Below are 21,420 nucleotides of genomic sequence, written 5' to 3'. Positions count from 1 at the left end.
GTACAGAAATAGATGTTTCTGCAGGGCAGCCCTTAGCTTTTTAAAAAATATAACCTATTATTTTCTACATATGATTAAAGTTTGATCATGAACTTGATTATTAAATCATAAGTGTAGGGCTTGGTTTAACAATCATTCAAACATATTTATTGTGCACTATGATATATGCTAGATGAAACCAACTGTGAACTGGGAAGATATAATTACTATCTTCTTGGGGTTTTCAGTCTAATAAAGGTGAGATTAATTTAAAAGGCAGTTACAATATATTGGAAATAAAATGTGGCAATTCCATGAGGACACCTACCTTCTCAGGGAAGTATCTATAAAGGAAATTACATCTATGTTGAGATCCAAAGGATGGATCCAAAGGATCCACTCATTAGCTGAGTGAACAATTAGGAGAGAGGGGTAGGAGTATTCTAGGAAGAGGGGTCAGAAGGTTTAAAGGATGAAATGTGAGAGAGTCTTTCTTACATGCACAGGAATTTTAAGTAGTTTAGTTGGTTGGAATACCTGAGAGAGTATGACAAAAGATAAAGCTAGAGGAGAGATAATCATGGTGTATAATATGAAAGGCCTTGTAGGCCAGTATGAGAAGTTTGGACTTAAAGGCCAGGAGCTAGAATTTGAACAGTTTTTAGGAGAGAATTGACTTGATCAAATTTGCATTTAGGAAGATGACTCTGAAGGCATGTATAAAGAAATGATTAAAGAGAGAACAGACTGTATTCTTGATAAACATTATCATTGATTTAGAGACAAGCTGACATAATTAAATATTAATAGAAAGTAGAAAAGCAAGACGTTGGTATTATGGGAAGATGTAACAATAATAGAGAAGAATTAAGAGTAACACCCAGGTGTGAGGCTTAAGCAACTGTGTATAAAAGGATGTATTTTAGTGAAAGAAATCAGGAAATTGTGTGGATTGGGAGAAAAACAATGAAGTCAATTTAAGGTGGGTTGATTTGTATGTATTTATAAGACATGCTAATGGAACTGGTATGGGAAATGGTAGGAAGTGTAGGATATATGGATCTAAAGGTAATGAAATAGAATTTATGGTCATGAAGAGATGAGATTGTTCATGAAGAGTATATAGAAAACAGGTAGCAAACTAGCAGACAGTTAACCAATTCTGACTCACAGATATGTTTTGTTGACTATCAGAGTATTTAATATGTTCTGAGTTATTTCTAATATTTGAAGATTGGTAGAGTAGAAATAAATAATCATCTGAAACTGAGTAACAACTAGTTTATCATGGAGTACACTTTTGTATTTGTTGTTGTAATTAAACCCAAAAGACAGGAATTTGTAGTTTGTTGGATATTATTAGTTTCCAAAGGATAATTGAAGGACATTGTTCCTTATCAGAGGCACTTTACTCTAATAAAACATTGTAGTTAGAATGCAGATAGTAACTCTGGTTTCCAATTATTTCAGTGATTTACAGAAGTCATCCTACATACTATTCATTGAGTACTTACTATGTTTTGGCATTATATTAGGTGCTATATATAAATATTCCTCATAATTAGTAGGGTCAGTACTACTATCTCCATTTTTAGATAAGAAAATTTAGGATAAAACCAATAACAAATAAGTGTTTTGTTCCTCTGAGTTACTGAGAGGAGTCAGTATCTGAAGAAGCTGGAGTTAATTTTCTATTCTCAAAAAGTTTTTAAAATTTAATCTTCTTTACTATTTTGTGAATAATCTTTTATGGTTTTCATGTATGCATAAGAAATAAATTATATTAAAAAGAAATTATAACTGTCAGTATGATCATAATAAGATTAGTCTGGCACAATTAGACTGTTGAAGAAAGAATGTGGGAAAATGAGCAATAATAAATCTATGGTCATCTCAGGTCATATTGTCTTTAAACATGACATAACCATATTCAACAATGATATGTTAAAGTAGGAAATATAAAAGAAACATGCCAGATATCAGAGTAGAATAAATTAAAGGTCAGATTTACAGAGCACAGATCCTTTAAAAATACACATTTAGACACATAGTTATCTGTTACTGATTACCCTGGATGAGCAAATAAATGAGACATAACTAGCAAACTATGTTTTCCCAGTTTGTCAGTTTTCTGTAAGCTGGCTATCACTAGAGAAGGTTTCTTTGTAAATCAGAGGAGCTACCGTACTTTTCTTACGAGCAAAATCAGAGATTTTACGTCAAAGGAAAATGTAAATCGGTTATATACTTTGCAATTTGTCTGAAACAGACTTACAGCATTAGCCTTGTGGCTATGTAAATTCCCTTTTGTCTGCATAAATTCAATTTCAAATTTTTAGAGGCTCAGACCTGGCAACAAACATATAAATACTAACTCATAGATTCATAATTTAATGAAAAGACATAATTCATCTTGGTTATTAATAATTTTTCTTTGATAATGAGGAAATAAAGTTGATAACATTAAAAGATCTGAAGCATCATTTTCATTATTAATATTGTCTCTGTGTATATAATTTTTGTGCTATAGAAATGAGGAATCCTGTTGTTCTGTGGATTTGTGCTCTTAAACCTGATAAAAAAAATTATACCTACTTTAATAGAATTATTGGGAGAAAGAACAGTAGTCTTAAAGAAAAATAACCAAAACTCAAATGAATCTAAGCTTAAACCTCAGAATATTGGGAGTGTATTTTAGTGTAATTTTTTTGTTCTAGTCTGTAATGGTAAGGTGTTTTAATTTTATTTTTTAATTACTATTTTGAATTGATTTAACAGATCCACAAAGACTCATCCAGGTCCAGTTGTACATTTAAGTGATAGCCCAAGAGATGAAGGGAAAGTGAGTATTACAGTACCATTATTCTTGCATTTATTTTCCTCATTCTGGAATAAAGGTGTTTCTTACTATTATTTTGTACCTAACTTCTAGCACAGTTCATATTCAATTCAATTCATATTCAATTCAAACATTCTATTCAATGTTTTCTAAAAGTAAAATATGTTGAATGAATGAATGAGCAAATAAATGAATGAATGAATTATACTAATAATGGTCCCAAATTAAGTCTTTATTTTCACCTAGAGAAAAAGTTGGTATTTAATTCTAGAATTTTGAGGAGGATATGGAATATGTGGAACAACTTGAATTTTTAAATAGTCTATGCTTGAAGTTAATATAATTATCAATATCATTAGTCATTGGCCTCTACTATTCAGTTTTGGTAATGATACATGGCCAATACTCACTAATCACAAATTACCAAATCTTGATTTTATAAATAGGTAATTATATAGAAAATATTCTGAAGTTACAGAAATAAACCTTATTCATTTTGATTATTCATAATTTTCTTTTGATGATGAGAAAACAAAGTTGATAATATGAAAAGATCTAAAGCATCACTTTCATCATAAATATGGCCTCTTCAAGAATTTATTTTTAGCTGAGTACCATAGAAAACACCTGAGTAAATTAGATAGCATAGGTTTGCTTCTTTATTTTTAAATGATAGAACCTGAATTTGCCTATTAAATACTGAGCCTGAATGTCAGGTCTGCCTGATAGTAATAGAAAGAATATTGAATTCCTTCAAATTGGTCCATGAATACAGTGTCATTCCAATCAAATGTCATCAGAATTTACTTATTTTTAAAGAAATGATTCTAAAATCCATAAGAAAAAGAAAATGCTTTTTCTCCATATCCTTACCAACACTTGTTATTTCTTTTGTATTTCATTTTAGCTATTCTGACAGGTGTAAGGTGACCTCTCATTGTGGTTTTGATTTGCATTTCCCTGATGCTAAGTGATGTTGAGCATCTTTTCATGTGTTTGATCATCTATCTGTATGTCTTCTTTGGAAAAATGTCTATTCAAGTCTTCTGTCCATTTTTTAATTGGATTATTTGGGCTTTTGGTGTTATATCAGTTAATATATTTTGGATATTAACCCTTTATTACATATATTATTTGCAAGTATCTTCTCCTATCAGTAGGTAGCCTTTTTGTTTTGGTAATGGTTTCCTTCTCTGTACGAAAGCTTTTCTTAAGGTTTATTCGCTAACTTTAGAGAGAGAGAGAGAGCAAGCAAGAGAGCATAAGTGTGAGTGGGGGAGGGGCAGAAGGAGAGAATCTTTTAAGCAGACTCCTCACTGAGTGTGGCACCCCACCCTGGCCCAATACCATGACCCATGAAATCATGACCTGAGCCAAAACCAAGATTTGGATGTTTAAATGACTAAGCCACCCAGGCACCCCTGGACAAAACCATTTTATTTTGGTGTAGTCCCAATAGCTTAATTTTGCTTTTGTTTTCCTTGCTATAGAGCGGATGTCAAAGAAATTACTGCCTACATTTTCCTCTAGGAACTTTATGATTTCAGGTCTCACATTTTGATCTTTAATCAATTTTGAGTTTATTTTTGTGTATAGTGTAAGAAAGTGGTCTAGTTTCGTTCTTTGACATGTAGCCATTTAGTTTTCTGAGCACTTTGCTCGCTTTGGCAGCACATATACTAAAATTGGAATGATACAGAGAAGGTTAGTGTGGACCCTGAGCAAGGATGAAATGCAAAATTAGTTTTCCCAGCACCATTTGTTGAAGAGACTGTCTTTTCCCCATTATGTGTTATTGCCTCCCTTATCATAGATTAATTGCCCATATAAGCATGGGTTTATTTCTGGGCTCTCTGGTCTGTTCATTGATCTATGTGTCTGTTCTTATGCCAGTACTATACTGTTTTGATTACTACAGCTTTGTAGTGTAACTCAAATTCTGGGATTGTGGTATCTCTAGCTTTGGGCACTATTGGCAGGAATGCAAATTGATATAGCCACTGTAAAAAACAGGATAGAAGTTCCTCAAAAACTTAAAAACGGAAATGCCACATGATCCAGTAATTACATTGCTGGATATTTATCCAAAAAAACCCAGAACACCTATTTGAAAAGATATGTGTTTATTGCTGCATTATTTACAATAGCCAACATATGGTAACAATCCACATGTCCATCCACAGATGAATGGATAAAGAAGATGTGGTATATAACACAATGGATTATTAGCCATAAAAAAATGAGATCTTTCCATTTGCAACAATATAAACTGTTATAGACATCCAGCAAGACCAAACAGATTCACCTGCTACGTGATTGGCTGTGCTTCTGCTGCTTCTCCCCATGAAATAGTGATTAGTGTGATAATATATCATCTTTTACTTCTTTGCTTTACTTAACTTTCCCTTTTTTATTACAGCCCTCAGATTGTACTTCTCAGTGAAACTTTAGCACTTAAGCCTAGCCTCAGGCTGTTTTTACAGAATCCTGGTTAAGACAATAATTATCAGAATTGTTCTAGATGAAGTATTACAAACTACAGCCAGTGGGATAAATCTGGCTTGATGCTTATTTACACAATCATGCTCATCATTAACATATTGTCTGTGGTTGCTTTCTAACTACAAGAGCAAATCAAAGCAGTTGTGAGAGAGCTATAAGGCCTGCAAAGCCTATCTAGCTCTTTACATAAAAAGTTTGCTGATGGGGTACCTGGGTGCCTCAGTCGGTTGTGTCTGCCTTTGGCTCAGGTCACAATCCTGGAGTTCTGGAATCAACCCCCACATTGGGCTCCCAGCTCAGTGGGGAGTCTGCCTCTCCCTCTCCCCCTCCCTCTCCTTCACCACCCCCCATACCCCCTGCTTATGCTCTCTCCCTCTCTCTCTCACTTTCTCTCTTTCAAATACATAAATAAAATCTTAAAAAAAAAAAAAAAAAAGAGTTTGCTGACTCCTGTTCTAGATTGTAGGCCCTCAGGGTGGAACTTTGGACTTGAGTTGTCTCCTGTTTAAAATCAAAGAAGCCATTGAAGGTGCCAGGTGAAGTGGTATTATCATGTAGTGACATCACAATTACTTAAACATTGTCCTATGATTAATTGGGAAAGGGGCTGATGGAAAGGTAAGACAATAGGAGATCAAGTACTGTGGTGGTTAATTGATTAAGGGCAATGGTGATTATAATTGTGATGGGAAAAAACAGCTTCCTTTGATGCCACTTATATTATTTCTTATTATGATATAAATTATCACAAATTTAGTAGTTTGAAACAACACAAATGTATTATCTTACAGTTTTGTAGGCCAGTAGTCTAATACACATCTCACTGAGCTAAAATCAAGATATTGACAGGGTTTTTCAGCTTTTATTTTTTTATTATTTTATTTATTTACTTATTTTTTAAATTTTTTATTGCAGTTCAATTTGCCAACATTTAGCATAACACTCAGTGCTCATCCTGCCAAGTGCCCCCCTCAGTGCCCATCAACCAGTCACCCCAACCTCCCACCCACCTACCTTTCCACTACCCCTTGTTCATTTCCCAGAGTTAGGTGTCTCTCATGTTTTGTCACCCTCACTGATATTTTCACTCATTTTCTCTCCTTTCCCTTTATTCCCTTTCACTAATTTTTATATTCTCCAAATGAATGAGACCATATAATGTTTGTCCTTTTCCAATTGACTTATTTCACTCAGCATGACACCTTCCAGTTCCATCCACATCAAAGCAAATGGTGGGTATTTGTCGCTTTTAGAAACAGTATACATTTCTAGGTTTGTAGCTCCCTTCCTCCATTTTTAAAGATAACATAGCATCTCTTTTTAACCATAGCTGGGAGAGGTTCTCCACTCCTAATTAGGGATTCATATGTTTAGATTGGGCCTACTTGGATAATCTAGGAAACTCTCCTTATCTCAATACATCTTAATTACAATGGACAAGTCTTTTTTTTTTTTTGTCATGTAAGGCAATATATTTATAGGTCCTGAGGATTAGGGCATAGGCCTCTTTGGTGGCCGTTATTTTGGCTACCAAATCACTGGAAACTATGAAAATAAGATGATTAACTCACGTTAATTACAGATTTAAGGCATGTTAGGTCCTCTTTAAGGGAGCTTTATTTATTTATTTTTTTTAAGGGAGCTTTAAAGGAACTCTTCCTACAGCTCTAAGGCAGACTGTGCTAAAAATAGGCCTGTTTATAAGGAGATGAATACATAGTTTAATAGGTCTTATTTGTTAAAGTCAAAGCCCTGATAAGAAAAGAATGTGACCCTGAGTCCTGATATATCAATTCTACCTATATACTAAGTGACTTTAAACAATAGAAATTTATTATTTCAATTTGGAGGTCAGAAGTCCAAAATCAAGATCTTGGTCAGGCCATTCTCTCTCTCAACACTCTAGGAAGAATCCTTCCTTGCCTCTTTCAGCTTCTGGTGGCTCCTAATGCCCTTTGATTTGTAGCAGCATAAGTCCAATCTCTTCATGTGTCTTCACATGACCTTGTTCCCTATGTCTCTGTGTCCTTTCGTCTTTTAAGGACACCAGTCATCGGTTTTAGGACCTATTCTAAATCAAGGATGATTTTATCCCAAAATCATTTTTTTAAGATTTTATTTTTAAGTAATCTTTAACCAATAATGTGGGACTCAAAGTTACAACCCTGAGATCAAAACTCTCATGCTCCACCGACTAAACCAGCCAGGCACATCTCATCTAAAAATTAACAAATTACATCTATAGAGACCAATTTCCAAATAAGGGGTACAATCTGAGGCTCTGGGGGAACATTATTCAACCACTACACCTGAGATAGGGGAATTTGTGTATATAAGTGACAAATATTGTAAATGCCACCCTCTCCAATTTCTTTGAACACTTCTGGCCAGCAGAAGTACCTCTTGCACTATTTCCAGAGAATGGTTTCCCCTTTTCTAGAAGACTGTAAATGACCAATGCAATGAAGTAGTTTTCTTGCCTGATGATGTTTACCCTCAGAAGATCAACATTCAATTTTATTACCTCCAGGCCAATAATCCGAATCAGATCTCAGATTTCAACACAGCCTAACATGTAAGCCTGTTTTCCTCCAGGAAGAAATAGGCACTACATAAGAAGCCCTCCCTGTCAAAGGGATTTAGGACCTGGATAATACTGTTAGTCATCAAATGTATAGGAATGTGTTTAAGGATTTGACCATAGGGGTTACATAGAGGAGAGTTCATTTACATGGAGGCATTCAACTGTGGTTTGAGACTTAATGCTTTGAGAAGGACACCTGGATCTGGTCCTATTCATTTGTCGGGATGACTCCTTGAAGATGGACTCAACAAAGGCATATGGTAAATAAAGTAGAGAGGCTAGAGCTTTTTGGTATAGTATTAAAGAAAGGGTCAGAAGACAGAAAGATGAGAATATTAAAATGGATATAATACATTTGTCCTGGGGATCCCTGGGTGGCTCAGCAGTTTAGTGCCTGCTAATGGTCCTGGGGTCCCGGGGTCGAGTCCTGCATCGGGCTCCCTGCATGGAGCCTGCTTCTCCCTCTGCCTCTCTCTCTCTCTCTCTGTCTGTCTCTCATGAAAAATGAATGAATGAATGAATGAATGAATGAATAAATAAATAAATAAATAAATAAATAAATAAATAAAATCTTTAAAAAAAATACATTTGCCCTGGAACTCACCTCCTGACCATTTTCCCTAGAGGGCTCTTAAGGATACTGTTTTCACTTAATGAAGAAAGATGAGTACAAGCATATTTGAGAAATTTGGCAGGGATTGTCCTTGTTTTGTTTTTTTTTTTTTGTGGACAGTGAGAGATGATGGCAGAGATCCAGACTACAGAGTATCTATGGGGATTAGATATTATGGATTGGTAGAGGCCAGATGGTAATATTTGACCATCTGGCAATATGAACATAATTACCATAACAAGCAGTAAGCCTGGATGGCAATGCAGAAATCTATGGTAATAGCTAATATATCATGCTGTTTCTAGGAGAAAAATTAGGTGAGCAGCTGACTGGGAAGTTGTTTGATTTGCAGAATCAGAAAAAAGAAAAAACAGCTCTTGACATTGGCCACCAAAGTGGAAACTCACAGTACTTCATCAGATTTCCAGATATAAGCCAGCTCATAGATCTAGAGCCCACTGATAGACAGGGAGAGGCCAGTTACCCCCGAGGAAGGACCCTAAAGTACTTCCATAAGTACATATAGTAATTATGGAAGCATCTGTGATCATTTGCAGAAGTAACTATTTACTTTTCCAGGACTGTTAACTATAGGGTTGTAGTAAATATTAATATTGAAAGATCCAAAAAGTGTGGTCCTCCAGTTAGAGTCATGGTATATGGAGCTAGGTAACTAGGTGATAAATGATGTTTGACTCAGGTGTATCTCATAGTAAGTCCAATGGGTATTCTGACTCACCCAGTTATTTTATACCCCAATTGTATAATCTGTATAGATATGCACAAAAGCTGGCATAATTCTCTTATTGGTTTTCTGACATTGGAATTAGAGTCATTACAATTGGAGGGGACAAATGGAAACTCTTAAAACTTGTCTTTCCTTGATTGTAAACAAAAGCCAGAATGTATTTCTGGAGGAGTTACAGAGATAACCGTAATTAGACTTGAATGATGCAATAGTAGGGGTCACTGATATATCCTTGTTGAATTACATTGTCTGGGTTCTACAAAAAATAAGATGGATTGAGCTTGCTATTAGTAGACCACTGTAAAATTAACCAAGTAATTGCCCCAATGACAGCTGCTTTGCTGTTGGTACTTCTATAGGTACAGATCAATAACAGGCTGTTTCCAATAATCAAATGATTATTGATTTAGTGAACTCTTTTTCTCAATGTATCAGCAGAGAAGATCAAAAGCAGCTTGCTTTAAAGAAATGGAAAACAGTATAACTTCATAATTTTTCCCCAGGACTATGTTATTTTTTGTTGTTGTTGTTATTTTTTTGTTTGTTTTTTTTGTTGTTGTTATTTTTTTAAAGATTTATTTATTTATTTATTCAGAGAGGGAGAGAGAGAGAGAGAGAGGCAGAGATACAGGCAGAGGGAGAAGCAGGTGATCCCCGGGCTGCACCGCTGCGCCACCGGGGCTGCCCAGGACTATGTTATTTTTCATACTCTGTCATAATATAGTTCTAAGGAAACTTGAAATTCTAGGCATTCTTTAGAAAGGATACTAGTTCACTTTCTTTACTATATAATACTAGTTAGATTGCACCTATATAGCTCACAAGATTCATGTCAGAGGGCCAGAAGAAAATCCTGTAAAGATCTACGATCCTGTCTTCTAAGTGATGGTTTTGAGGGTTTAATGGTCTGGGGCATGCATGGGGTATCTCCTCTAAGGTAAAGCATTAGCTTTTGTACTTTTCCTTGCTAAGAAAGGGTCATATCACTTGATGGGCCTTTTTGGATTCAGATAATAGTATATAATGTCTTCAAAATTACTGTTTAAAATCATTTTTAAAGATTATCCAAAAAGTCTGCTAGTTTTAAGTAAAGAAAGGGCTTTTAACTAAACCCAAGCTGCTTTGTAGGCCACCTTACCACTTGGTGTCTATAATCTAGTAGATCTGATGGAGATAATGTATCTAGTAGATAAGGATGGTCTGGTGGAAAGCCCAATAATAGAGTTACAACAGCTATTCTCTATTTTCAAAGCAAATCCTGGCATGCTAATGAGCTCTTGTAGAGACTGAACACCTAACCATGGGACATCAAATGACTATGTAACCTGAGCTCAGTCTATTTGAATTAGATGTTATAATACACAATGAATCATATGAGTGAATGAGGGAATTGACAAACCATTTTACAGTGGAAATAGTTTTTTCAGGTAATCAGCTGTCAGCTGTCTAAAAGGCATAATTAGATAAATGGAGGTCCCAGAATTCCACCTTTTACAATAATACCTTTCACTCAACCCAAATATATAGTCTCATGGGGTGGGGGTGGAATACCTAAAACCTAACTAATGGAGAAGGACGGAATACAGGCCTGTCTCATATGTCAGATGTTTGGTTGATAGACACTACTACTCAATTATATCTCCACTTAGGGGTGATCTTGAGTGATCTGATGAAGAAAAAATGCTGATTCCCCAAGCAGTATAATTGATTATGCATTTCATATAAAGATTGAAAAAGAATAATTAAAAATCCAAAAGCAAAAATTCTTTTCCACTTGGAAATTTAAAAACTCTCATTAAATAACTATTAGGTCAAATTGAAAATACAAATCAAAATTGAAGAATATATATAAAAATTAACAATACCATAATATTACAAATGAAATATATAATTTCTATGAAATATAATTAAGACAATTATAAAATAATACATAGCATTTAATACTTACATGAATAAAAATTAGACATTTAAATACATTCAGTATGAAACAAAAAAGCTAGAAAAAGAACAAGAAAAATGCAAAAGGAAACAGGAGGGAAATATAAAGATAAAAGCAGAATTTAGGGAGTTCGTTCTTCTATTTTTAAGCTGTCATATAAATTAATATACTGGTTCTTTGCATAGAACATAAACAAAATATGCAAACTACTATCTGGCCTGATGAAGAAAAATAGGGGACTACAAAGTTAAATGGTAACAAAACAAGAAGAAATACACTAAAACTGAGGAAATTTTTAAACATCCAAATTATTTTATACAACTCTAGCAGATATATTTAAAAGTATAGGTAAAATAGGTAATTTCCCAGGGAAATAAATTTATCATCATTGACAACAATAGAGACAGAAAGTTTGAGAAAGTGAGGAAGTTATTTATTTACTATGCACAAATAAAAGTACCAGACCCAAGTGGTTTTACAGGGAAATTTTACTAAATTTTTAAGTACTATATAATACGGTGTTGCATCAACTATTTTATTTTTTTTTAATTCTTTTCTTTATTTATGATAGTCACACAGAGAGAGAGAGAGGGAGAGAGGCAGAGACACAGGCAGAGAAAGAAGCCTGATGTGGGATTCGATCCCAGGTCTCCAGGATCACGCCCTGGGCCAAAGGCAGGCACCAAACCATTGCGCCACCCAGGGATCCCTGCATCAACTATTTTAAAGCAAGGGTTGCTGCTGTGGCCAGTGGAGCAAATCTGGCCTATTTCCTGTTATTGTAAATAAGTTGTTTTTGTTTTTGTTTTTTTTGAGATCGTATAGTCTGGAAAGTGTAAAATATTTACTATCTGTCCCTTTAGTGAAAAAGTTTACCAACTCCTATTCTGAGTATAGTTTAAAAATGAAAAATATTAATTTTTTAAAATTTTATGGGTGACAAGTAAGCCTGAGAAAGGTTGCACAAGAATAAAACATAGATTTATTGAATTTGGTAATTTCAATGGAAAAGTCTTAAGTAAAATATCCTATAGGACACAGTCTCCAAAAGCATCAAAAACAAAACACTGATAAATGATGTTTTATTCAAAGGGTACATGAATGGATACTATGAAAAAATCCATCAATATAGCATCATTAACAGATCTAGGGAAAAAATTATGATAATCTCCATCAATGCCAAAAATGTCTTTGAATAAAGCTTAACATCCACAGTATTTCCACTCTTGATAATAGAAGACTATCCTATTTTAGATCAGTCCTCCGACTGGGAGAACTAGAAAATCTAGACAATATATTTTTGAAATCTGTTTGAGGGCTATGAATATTTGTAAACTCTTGACTCCATAGAAAGAAACCCAGAAACACTTGCCACAATTTTCCCTTCTAGGTATTTTCCAATTTGAAAAGAATGGCTAAGCTATTGAGTAACCAAAAAGAAAGTTATTGGCTGAGAGGCTAAGCAGAGTTTTCTGCAGTTTTTGGGGGGCAGAAGAGTAATGTGGATGAAAAAAAAGTTCAAGTCAAGGCAAAAAGAAAAGTCTGATAATTGCTCCAGGCTTTCAGTATGGCTCCAAAGGGATATACCTTTCAAATAAGTTTGAATTGGAAATATACCAGGCCTTTAAATAACTGAAAAATTTGTAAACATTATCTCAATCCTTTTGGGGATTAAGTTGATCTGCCTTAGTCTAACTGACAAAATAAAACATAAAATAAAATCAATTCTTTATGGAAGAAGAAAACATCACCCAGAGCCTTTATGTATCACATTTCTCCCATATATAGCCTCTATACTGAAAGTAAAAAGAACATGGTATATAAAAGAATCAGAAAAATCAGAATTCACCAGAAACCAAGAAAAGAGACAATAAATAGAGGGAGACCAATGGAGATTCCAATAGCAGTTATTAAATGAGGACTTTAATATAAGTGTGATTGAAATATTTAACAGACTAAAAATGATGGGGTTTTCAGCAGAGAAGTGACAAGTATAACAGCAAACAAAATAATTGACTATAAACAAGTGAAGAGAAAATTAGTGACTTGGAAGTTAGGGCAGAAGTAAATATCCAAATGAATGCATGGTAAGCCAAAAGGATGAAGAGCATTTTGGACATAATGCAAAGGTGGAATATGTATGTAATTGGAGTCCTGGAGGAAGAAAAAAGAGAATGTGACAGCAGCAATATTTGAAGAATGAATAGATGATAATTTTTCAAACTGATGACGATATCAAAATTCTAAGATACACTACAGACTCAAAGTAAGCTTAACAACAAGTAAACCTCACCTAGTCATATCAAAGACAAAGAAAATAATCTTAAAAGCAGAGTATAGAAAAAATAAGTCTCATAGCAGACAATAGAAAAATGGCAAATGGAGACAACTGAATGATCATATCAAGGTAATGATAGAGTAAAGCATCTACTGGGGGAAAAAAAAAAAGCCTACACAGAATTCTATGCTCTACAAAAACACATTAAAAATGTGTCTTGAAATTATAGCAGCTTAACATAATTTGCAATAATCAATAGCAAATATGCTGTAATGAAAGACCTAAAGAAATTCTCTTTGGGAATGAAATTGATTATAAAAGAACAGAGATGTACAAGGAATAAAGAAAAAGTATAGGTAAATCTATGAAATATTTTAAAATAATTACTTCTGAGAAATAATATACATTTAAGTTAAAAATAGGTCGAAAGTTGGGTTAAAGTCTATTGAATTAAAGTTCCAAGATCCTTATAACTTCCAGAAAGTAACATAAGTACTCATTTACATTATAATCTGATTAGTCATAAAAACAATTTATATTCATGTGGATAATACCAAAAGAATAATAAATATATGTATAATGGATAAGTTAATAGACTAGAGAACTGATAACAAAAACTATTAACCCTAAGAAAACAAAAAAAAAGGAAAAGGTAACATTAAACAAATGGGGCAAATATAAAACAAGTAGATTTGCTCTAAAGTATGACAGCAATTACATTAAATGTAAACACGCGAAAGGATAGTAGTTTTCAGACTGTGTTAAAATAGTGATATGTTGTTACAAGAGACACATTTTAAACTTAAGGTTATAGAAAAATTGAATGTAAATGGATACGAAAAATATAGCATGTATATCCTAAATAAAAGCAAACAAAAAAAAAACTGGTGTAGCTATACAAATATCAGACAAAATAGATGCCTTAGTTCAGGTTGCTGTAACAAAAATATCATAGACTGGTTGGTTTAAACAACATTTATTTCTCATAGTTCTGAGGCTGGAAAGTGCAAGATTAAGGCACCAGCAGATTTGGTGTCTAGTGGGCGTCCAGATTCTAGATGGTCATCTTTTCAGTGTGTCTTCACAAGTAAAAAGGGAAAGAGCTTTCTAGAGTCTCTTTCATAAGGGCACTCCTCTTCTTTAGGGTTCCACCTTTAAGACCAAATCACTTCCCAAAGGTTCTATGTCCTAATACCACCACAAATACAGAAAGCAGAAGTAAGCAAATAAAGAGGTAATTAGTGAGGATAAAGAAAATTTGAATATTATTAACCAACAGAATTCACATATATATTACATTACACCCAACACCTGTATACACAAAAACTGTACATTTGTTGAGCCATAAATCATGTTTCAACAAATTTCTTGGGATTATTAGACTATTCGATATATTCTCTAATCTCTGGGAGAATTTATCAAGATTATTAATAAAATATAAATAGGAAATCGCCTAAATGCTTAGTAATCAAACACTACACTTCTAAATAATATATGTCAAAGAAGAAATCAGTATTGAAGTTAGAATATATTTTAAGTTAAATTACAATGATATGGTATGTCAAAACTTGTCGAATGTAGCTAAAGCTGTGCTTAGAGGGAAATGTATTGCTTTTGTTACTTTTTTTTTAAGGGAAGAAAAGCTGTAAATTAATGAGCTTAGTGTAAAAATATCATGAATTATACTCAAAGAAACTAAAAGAAAGATAATAATAAATATGTGATGGTTAATTTTATGTGTTAACATGAGCTGAACTGTGAGGTGCCAGAGATTTGGTCACATATTATTCTAGGTGTTTCTGTGAGGGTGTTCAGGATGAGATTAACATTTAAATAAGTAGACTGAGTAAAATAGATTGCTTTCCTAATGTGGGTGGGCCTCATCTAATTAGTTGCCTGAATAGGATAAAAAGGCTGATTCCTTCCTTCAAGTAAGATAGTCTCACTGCTTTCAAGCTGAGACATCAGCTTTTTCCTATCTTTGGATTTGAACTGAAACATCAGCTCTTCCTGGATTTGGAGCCCTATGGCTTTCAGATTGGGATGACACCATTGATTCTTCTGGTTCTGATACTTTTAGACTCAGACTAGAACTATATAATTGGTTCTCTGAGTTTCCAGCTTTCCAGCAACTCCTGCAGATCCTGGGACTAGTCAACCTTTGTAATCTCATGAGTCAATTCCTTATAATGAATTTCGTTCTGTATAGATACATTCTATTGATTCTATTTCTCTAGAGAATTCTAATACAATATATGAGAGCTGAGTTAAATAAGTCAATCGGAGAAGGACAAACATTATATGGTCTCATTCATTTGGGGAATATAAATAATAGTGAAAGGGAATAGAGGGGAAGGGAGAAGAAATGGGTAGGAAATATCAGAAAAGGAGACAGAACATGGAAGACTCCTAACTCTGGGAAACGAACTAGGGGTGGTAGAAGGGGAGGAGGGCGGGGGGTGGGGGTGACTGGGTGGCAGGCACTGAGGGGGGCACTTGACAGGATGAGCACTGGGTGTTATTCTGTATGTTGGCAAATTGAACACCAATAAAAAATAAATTTATTATTAAAAAATATATATATATAGTGCATTAGCAAAAACAAAAGTTGAATCTGTAAAAATACTAATAAAAATGGGGCACCAAGGTAAGTCAGTCAGTTAAGTGTCCAACTCTTAGTTTTGGCTCAGGTCATGATCTCAAAGTTATGTGATTGAGCCTGTGTCAGGCTCTGTGCTTGGTGAGGAGTCTACTTCCCCTCACCCTCTCCATCTGTACCCCATCCCACCCCACACATACTCTCTCTGTCTCTCTAAAATAAATAAATCTTTAAAAAAATGCTAATAAACTTATATGTCTCTAGCAAGTATGATCAAGAATCACAGAGAAGACACAAAGGAACACAATTACTTTGCATTCATCCCGGGAATACAAAATTGTTTTAACTTTTCAAAAATCAATGGATATATTCAACATGCTGAATGAGAAAAATATGTAGCCAAGAGTACTTTATCCAGCAAGGCTGTCATTCAGAATAGAAGAGATAAAGAGTTTCCCAGACAAACAAAAACCATACTAGCCCTGCATAAAATATTAAGGGGGGGTCTTTTTAAGTGGGGAAAAAAAGACCAAAATCAATAAAAACTAGAAAGGAATAGAAAAAAATCACCAGAAATACCAAATTTACAGGTAAAACAATGGCACTACATTCATATCTTTCAGTAATCACTCTGAATGTAAGTGGAATAAATGCTCTAAACATAAGACATAGGGTATCAAAATGGATAAAGAACTGAGACCAACCTATATGCTGCCTACAAGAGATTCATTTTATTTATTTTATTTTATTTATTTTATTTTATTTTATAATAAATTTATTTTTATTGGTGTTCAATTTCCCAACATACAGAATAACACCCAGTGCTCATCCCGTCAAGTGCCCCCCTCAGTGCCCGCCACCCAGTCACCCCCAACCCCCGCCCTCCTCCCCTTCCAACACCCCAAGTTCATTTTCCAGAATTAGGAGACTTCCATGTTCTGTCTTCCTTTCTGATATTTCCTACCCATTTCTTCTCCCTTCCCTTCTATTCCATTTCACTATTATTTATATTCCCCAAATGAATGAGACCATATAATGTTTGTCCTTCTCTGATTGACTTCACTCAGCATAATACCCTCCAGTTCCATCCACGTTGAAGCAAATGATGGATATTTGTCACTTCTAATGACTGAGTAATATTCCATTGTATACATAAACCACATCTTCTTTATCCATTCATCTTTCGATGGACACCGAGGCTCCTTCCACAGTTTAGCTATTGTGGACATTGCCTCTAGAAACATCGAGGTGCAGGTGTCCCGGCGTTTCATTGCATCTGTATCTTTGTTGGGTAAATCCCCAACAGTGCAATTGCTGGGTCATAGGGCAGGTCTATTTTTAACTCTTTGAGGAACCTCCACACAGTTTTCCAGAGTGGCTGCACCATTTCACATTCTCACCAGCAGTGCACGAGGGTTCCCTTTTCTCCGCATCCTCTCCAACATTTGTGGTTGCCTGCCTTGTTAATTTGCCCCATTCTCACTGGTGTGAGGTGGTATCTCATTGTGGTTTTGATTTGTATTTCCCTGATGGCAAGTGATGCAGAGCATTTTCTCATGTGCGTGTTGGCCACGTCTATGTCTTCCTCTGTGAGATTTCTGTTCATGTCTTTTGCCCATTTCATGATTGGAATGTTTGTTTCCTTGCTGTTGAGTTTAATAAGTTCTTTATAGATCTTGGAAACTAGCCCTTTCTCTGATACGTCATTTGCAAATATCTTCTCCCATTCTGTAGGTTGTCTTTTAGTTTTGTTGACTATCCTTTGCTGTGCAAAAGCTTCTTATCTTGATAAAGTCCCAATAGTTCATTTTTGCTTTTGTTTCTTTTGCCTTCGTGGATGTATCTTGCAAGAAGTTACTGTGGCCGAGTTCAAAAAGGGTGTTGCCTGTGTTCTCCTCTAGGATTTTGATGGAATCTTGTCTCACATTTAGATCTTTCATCCATTTTGAGTTTATCTTTGTGTATGGTGAAAGAGAGTGGTCTGGTTTCATTCTTCTGCATGTGGATGTCCAATTTTCCCAGCACCATTTATTGAAGAGACTGTCTTTCTTCCAGTGGTTAGTCTTTCCTCCTATGTTGAATATTAGTTGACCATGAAGTTGAGGGTCCCCTTCTGGGTTCTCTATTCTGTTCCATTGATATATGTGTCTGTTTTTGTGCCAGTACCACACTGTCTTGATGACCACAGCTTTGTAGTATAACCTGAAATCTGGCATTGTGATGCCCCCAGCTATGGTTTTCTTTTTTAAAATTCCCCTGGCTATTCGGGGTCTTTTTTGATTCCACACAAATCTTAAAATAATTTGCTCTAACTCTCTGAAGAAAGTCCATGGTATTTTGATAGGGATTGCATTAAACGTGTAAATTGCTCTGGGTAACATTGACATTTTCACAATATTAATTCTGCCAATCCATGAGCATAGAATATTTTTCCATCTCTTTGTGTCTTCCTCAATTTCTTTCAGAAGTGTTCTATAGTTTTTAGGGTATAGATCCTTTACCTCTTTGGTTAGGTTTATTCCTAGGTATCTTATGCATTTGGGTGCAATTGTAAATGGGATTGAATCCTTAATTTCTCTTTTTTTTTCAGTCTCATTGTTAGTGTATAGAAATGCCACTGATTTCTGGGCATTGATTTTGTACCCTGCCACACTGCCAAATTGCTGTATGAGTTCTAGCAATCTTGGGGTGGAGTCTTTTGGGTTTTCTACGTAGAGTATCATGTCATCTGTGAAGAGGGAGAGTTTGACTTCTTCTTTGCCAATTTGAATGCCTTTTATTTCTTTTTGTTGCCTGATTGCTGAGGCTAGGACTTCTAGTACTATGTTGAATAGCAGTGGTGAGAGTGGACATCCCTGTCTTGTTCCTGATCTTAGGGGAAAGGCTCCCAGTGCTTCCCCATTGAGAATTATATTTGCTGTGGACTTTTCGTAGATGGCTTTTAAGATGTTGAGGAATGTTCCCTCTATCCCTACACTCTGAAGAGTTTTGATCAGGAATGGATGCTGTATTTTGTCAAATGTTTTCTCTGCATCTATTGAGAGGATCATATGGTTCTTGGTTTTTTCTCTTGCTGATATGATAAATCACATTGATTGTTTTACGACTGTTGAACCAGCCTTGTGTCCCAGGGATAAATCCTACTTGGTCATGGTGAATAATTTTCTTAATGTATTGTTGGATCCTATTGGCTAGTATCTTGTTAAGAATTTTTGCATCCGTGTTCATCAGGGATATTGGTCTATAATTATCCTTTTCGGTGGAGTCTTTGTCTGGTTTTGGAATTAAGGTGATGCTGGCCTTATAGAATGATTTTGGAAGTACTCCATCTCTTTCTATCTTTCCAAACAGCTTTAGGAAAATAGGTATGGTTTCTTCTTTAAACGTTTGATAGAATTCCCCTGGGAAGCCATCTGGCCCTGGACTTTTGTGTCTTGGGAGGTTTTTGATGACTGCTTCAATTTCCTCCCTGGTTATTGGCCTGTTCAGGTTTTCTATTTCTTCCTGTTCCAGTTTTGGTAGTTTGTGGCTTTCCAGGAATGCGTCCATTTCTTCTAGATTGCCTAATTTATTAGCGTATAGCTGTTCATAATATGTTTTTAAAATCGTTTGTATTTCCTTGGTGTTGGTAGTGATCTCTCTCATTCATGATTTTATTAATTTGAATCTTCTCTCTCTTCTTTTTAATAAGGCTGGATAATGGTTTATCTATCTTATTAATTCTTTCAAAGAACCAACTCCTGGTTCTGTTGATCTGTTCCACAGTTCTTCTGGTTTCGATTTCGTTGAGTTCTGCTCGAATCTTTATTAACTCTCTTCTTCTGCTGGGTGTAGGATCTATTTGCTGTTTTTTGTCTAGCTCCTTTAAGTGTAAGGTTAGCTTTTGTATTTGAGTTCTTTCCAGTTTTTGGATGGATGCTTGTATTGCGATGTATTTCCCCCTTAGGACTGCTTTTGCTGCATCCCAAAGATTTTGAACGGTTTTATCTTCATTCTCATTAGTTTCCATGAACCTTTTTATTCTTCCTTAATTTCCTGGTTGACCCTTTCATCTTTTAGCAAGATGGTCCTTAACCTCCACGTGTTTGAAGTCCTTCCAAACTTCTTGTTGTGATTTAGTGCTAATTTCAAGGCATTATGGTCTGAGAATACGCAGGGGACGATCCCAATCTTTTGGTATCGGTTATGACCTGATTTGTGACCTAGTATGTGGTCTATTCTGGAGAAAGTTCCATGTGCACTTGAGAAGAATGTATATTCAGTTGAGTTTGGATGTAAAGTTCTGTAGATATCTGTGAAATCCATCTGGTCCAGTGTATCATTTAAAGCTCTCGTTTCTTTGGAGATGTTGTGTATAGAAGGCCTATCCATTGTAGAAAGCGCTAGATTGAAGTCACCAAGTATAAGTGTATTATTATCTAATTATGTCTTAATTTTGGTTATTAATTGTTTGATATATTTGGCAGCTCCCACATTCGGGGCATATATATTGATGATTGTTAAGTCCTCTTGTTGGCTAGATCCTTAAGTATGGTATAGTGTCCCTCTTCATCTCTCACTACAGTCTTCGGGGTAAATTTTAGTTTATCTGATATAAGGATGGCTACCCCTGCTTTCTTTTGAGAACCATTTGAATGGTAAATGGTTCTGCAACCTTTTATTTTCAGGCTGTAGGTGTCCTTCTGTCTAAAATGAGTCTCTTGTAGACAGCAAATAGATGGGTCCTGCTTTTTTATCCAGTCTGACACCCTGCGCCTTTTGATGGAGTCATTAAGCCCATTCACGTTCAGAGTTACTATTGAAAGATATGAGTTTAGTGTCATCATTATATCTATTCAGTCCCTGTTTTTGTGGATTGTTCCATTGGACTTCTTCTTAAAGGGAAATTTTAAGAGTCCCCCTTAAAATTTCTTGCAGTGCTGGTTTGGAGGTCACATATTCTTTCAATTCCTGCCTGTCCTGGAAGCTCTTTATCTCTCCTTCCATTCTGAATGAGAGCCTTGCTGGATAAAGTATTCTTGTTTGCATGTTTTTCTCATTTAGGACCCTGAATATATCCTGCCAGCCCTTTCTGGACTGCCAGGTCTCTGTGGAGTGGTCTGCTGTTAACCTAATACTTGTCCCCATAAAAGTTAGGGATTTCTTGTCTCTTGCTGCTTTAAGGACCTTCTCTTTATCTTTGGAACTTGTAAGCTTAACTATTAAATGTCGAGGTGTTGAATGGTTTTTATTGATTTTAGGGGGGGATCTCTCTATTTCCTGGATCTGAATGCCTGTTTCCCTTCCCAGATTAGGAAAGTCTTCAGCTATGATTTGTTCAAATACATATTCTGGACCTT

General features: G+C 35.2%; 1 protein-coding gene and 1 non-coding gene across 7 annotated transcripts in view; both read left to right on the top strand.

Moving 5' to 3' along the window:
* STXBP5L (syntaxin binding protein 5L) overlaps positions 1-21,420 on the top strand; it is a 385,708-nt gene that overhangs the window by 152,280 nt on the left and 212,008 nt on the right. For all 6 annotated transcript variants that reach the window (XM_072812552.1, XM_072812550.1, XM_072812551.1 and 3 more), the window contains one exon: positions 2,758-2,821. In XM_072812552.1, coding sequence (XP_072668653.1) covers positions 2,758-2,821 — 64 coding nt within the window. The remainder of the gene's footprint in view (positions 1-2,757; positions 2,822-21,420) is intronic.
* On the top strand, positions 4,474-4,581 carry LOC140625266 (U6 spliceosomal RNA). Its single transcript, XR_012024623.1, has one exon. It is a non-coding gene; the product is annotated as a U6 spliceosomal RNA (small nuclear RNA).

The sequence above is a fragment of the Canis lupus genome, chromosome 35, assembly GCF_048164855.1.
Source record: "Canis lupus baileyi chromosome 35, mCanLup2.hap1, whole genome shotgun sequence".
Taxonomy (NCBI): domain Eukaryota; kingdom Metazoa; phylum Chordata; class Mammalia; order Carnivora; family Canidae; genus Canis; species Canis lupus.
The sequence above is the reverse complement of the archived record's forward strand: the minus strand, read 5'-3'. Positions and strand labels throughout refer to the sequence as shown.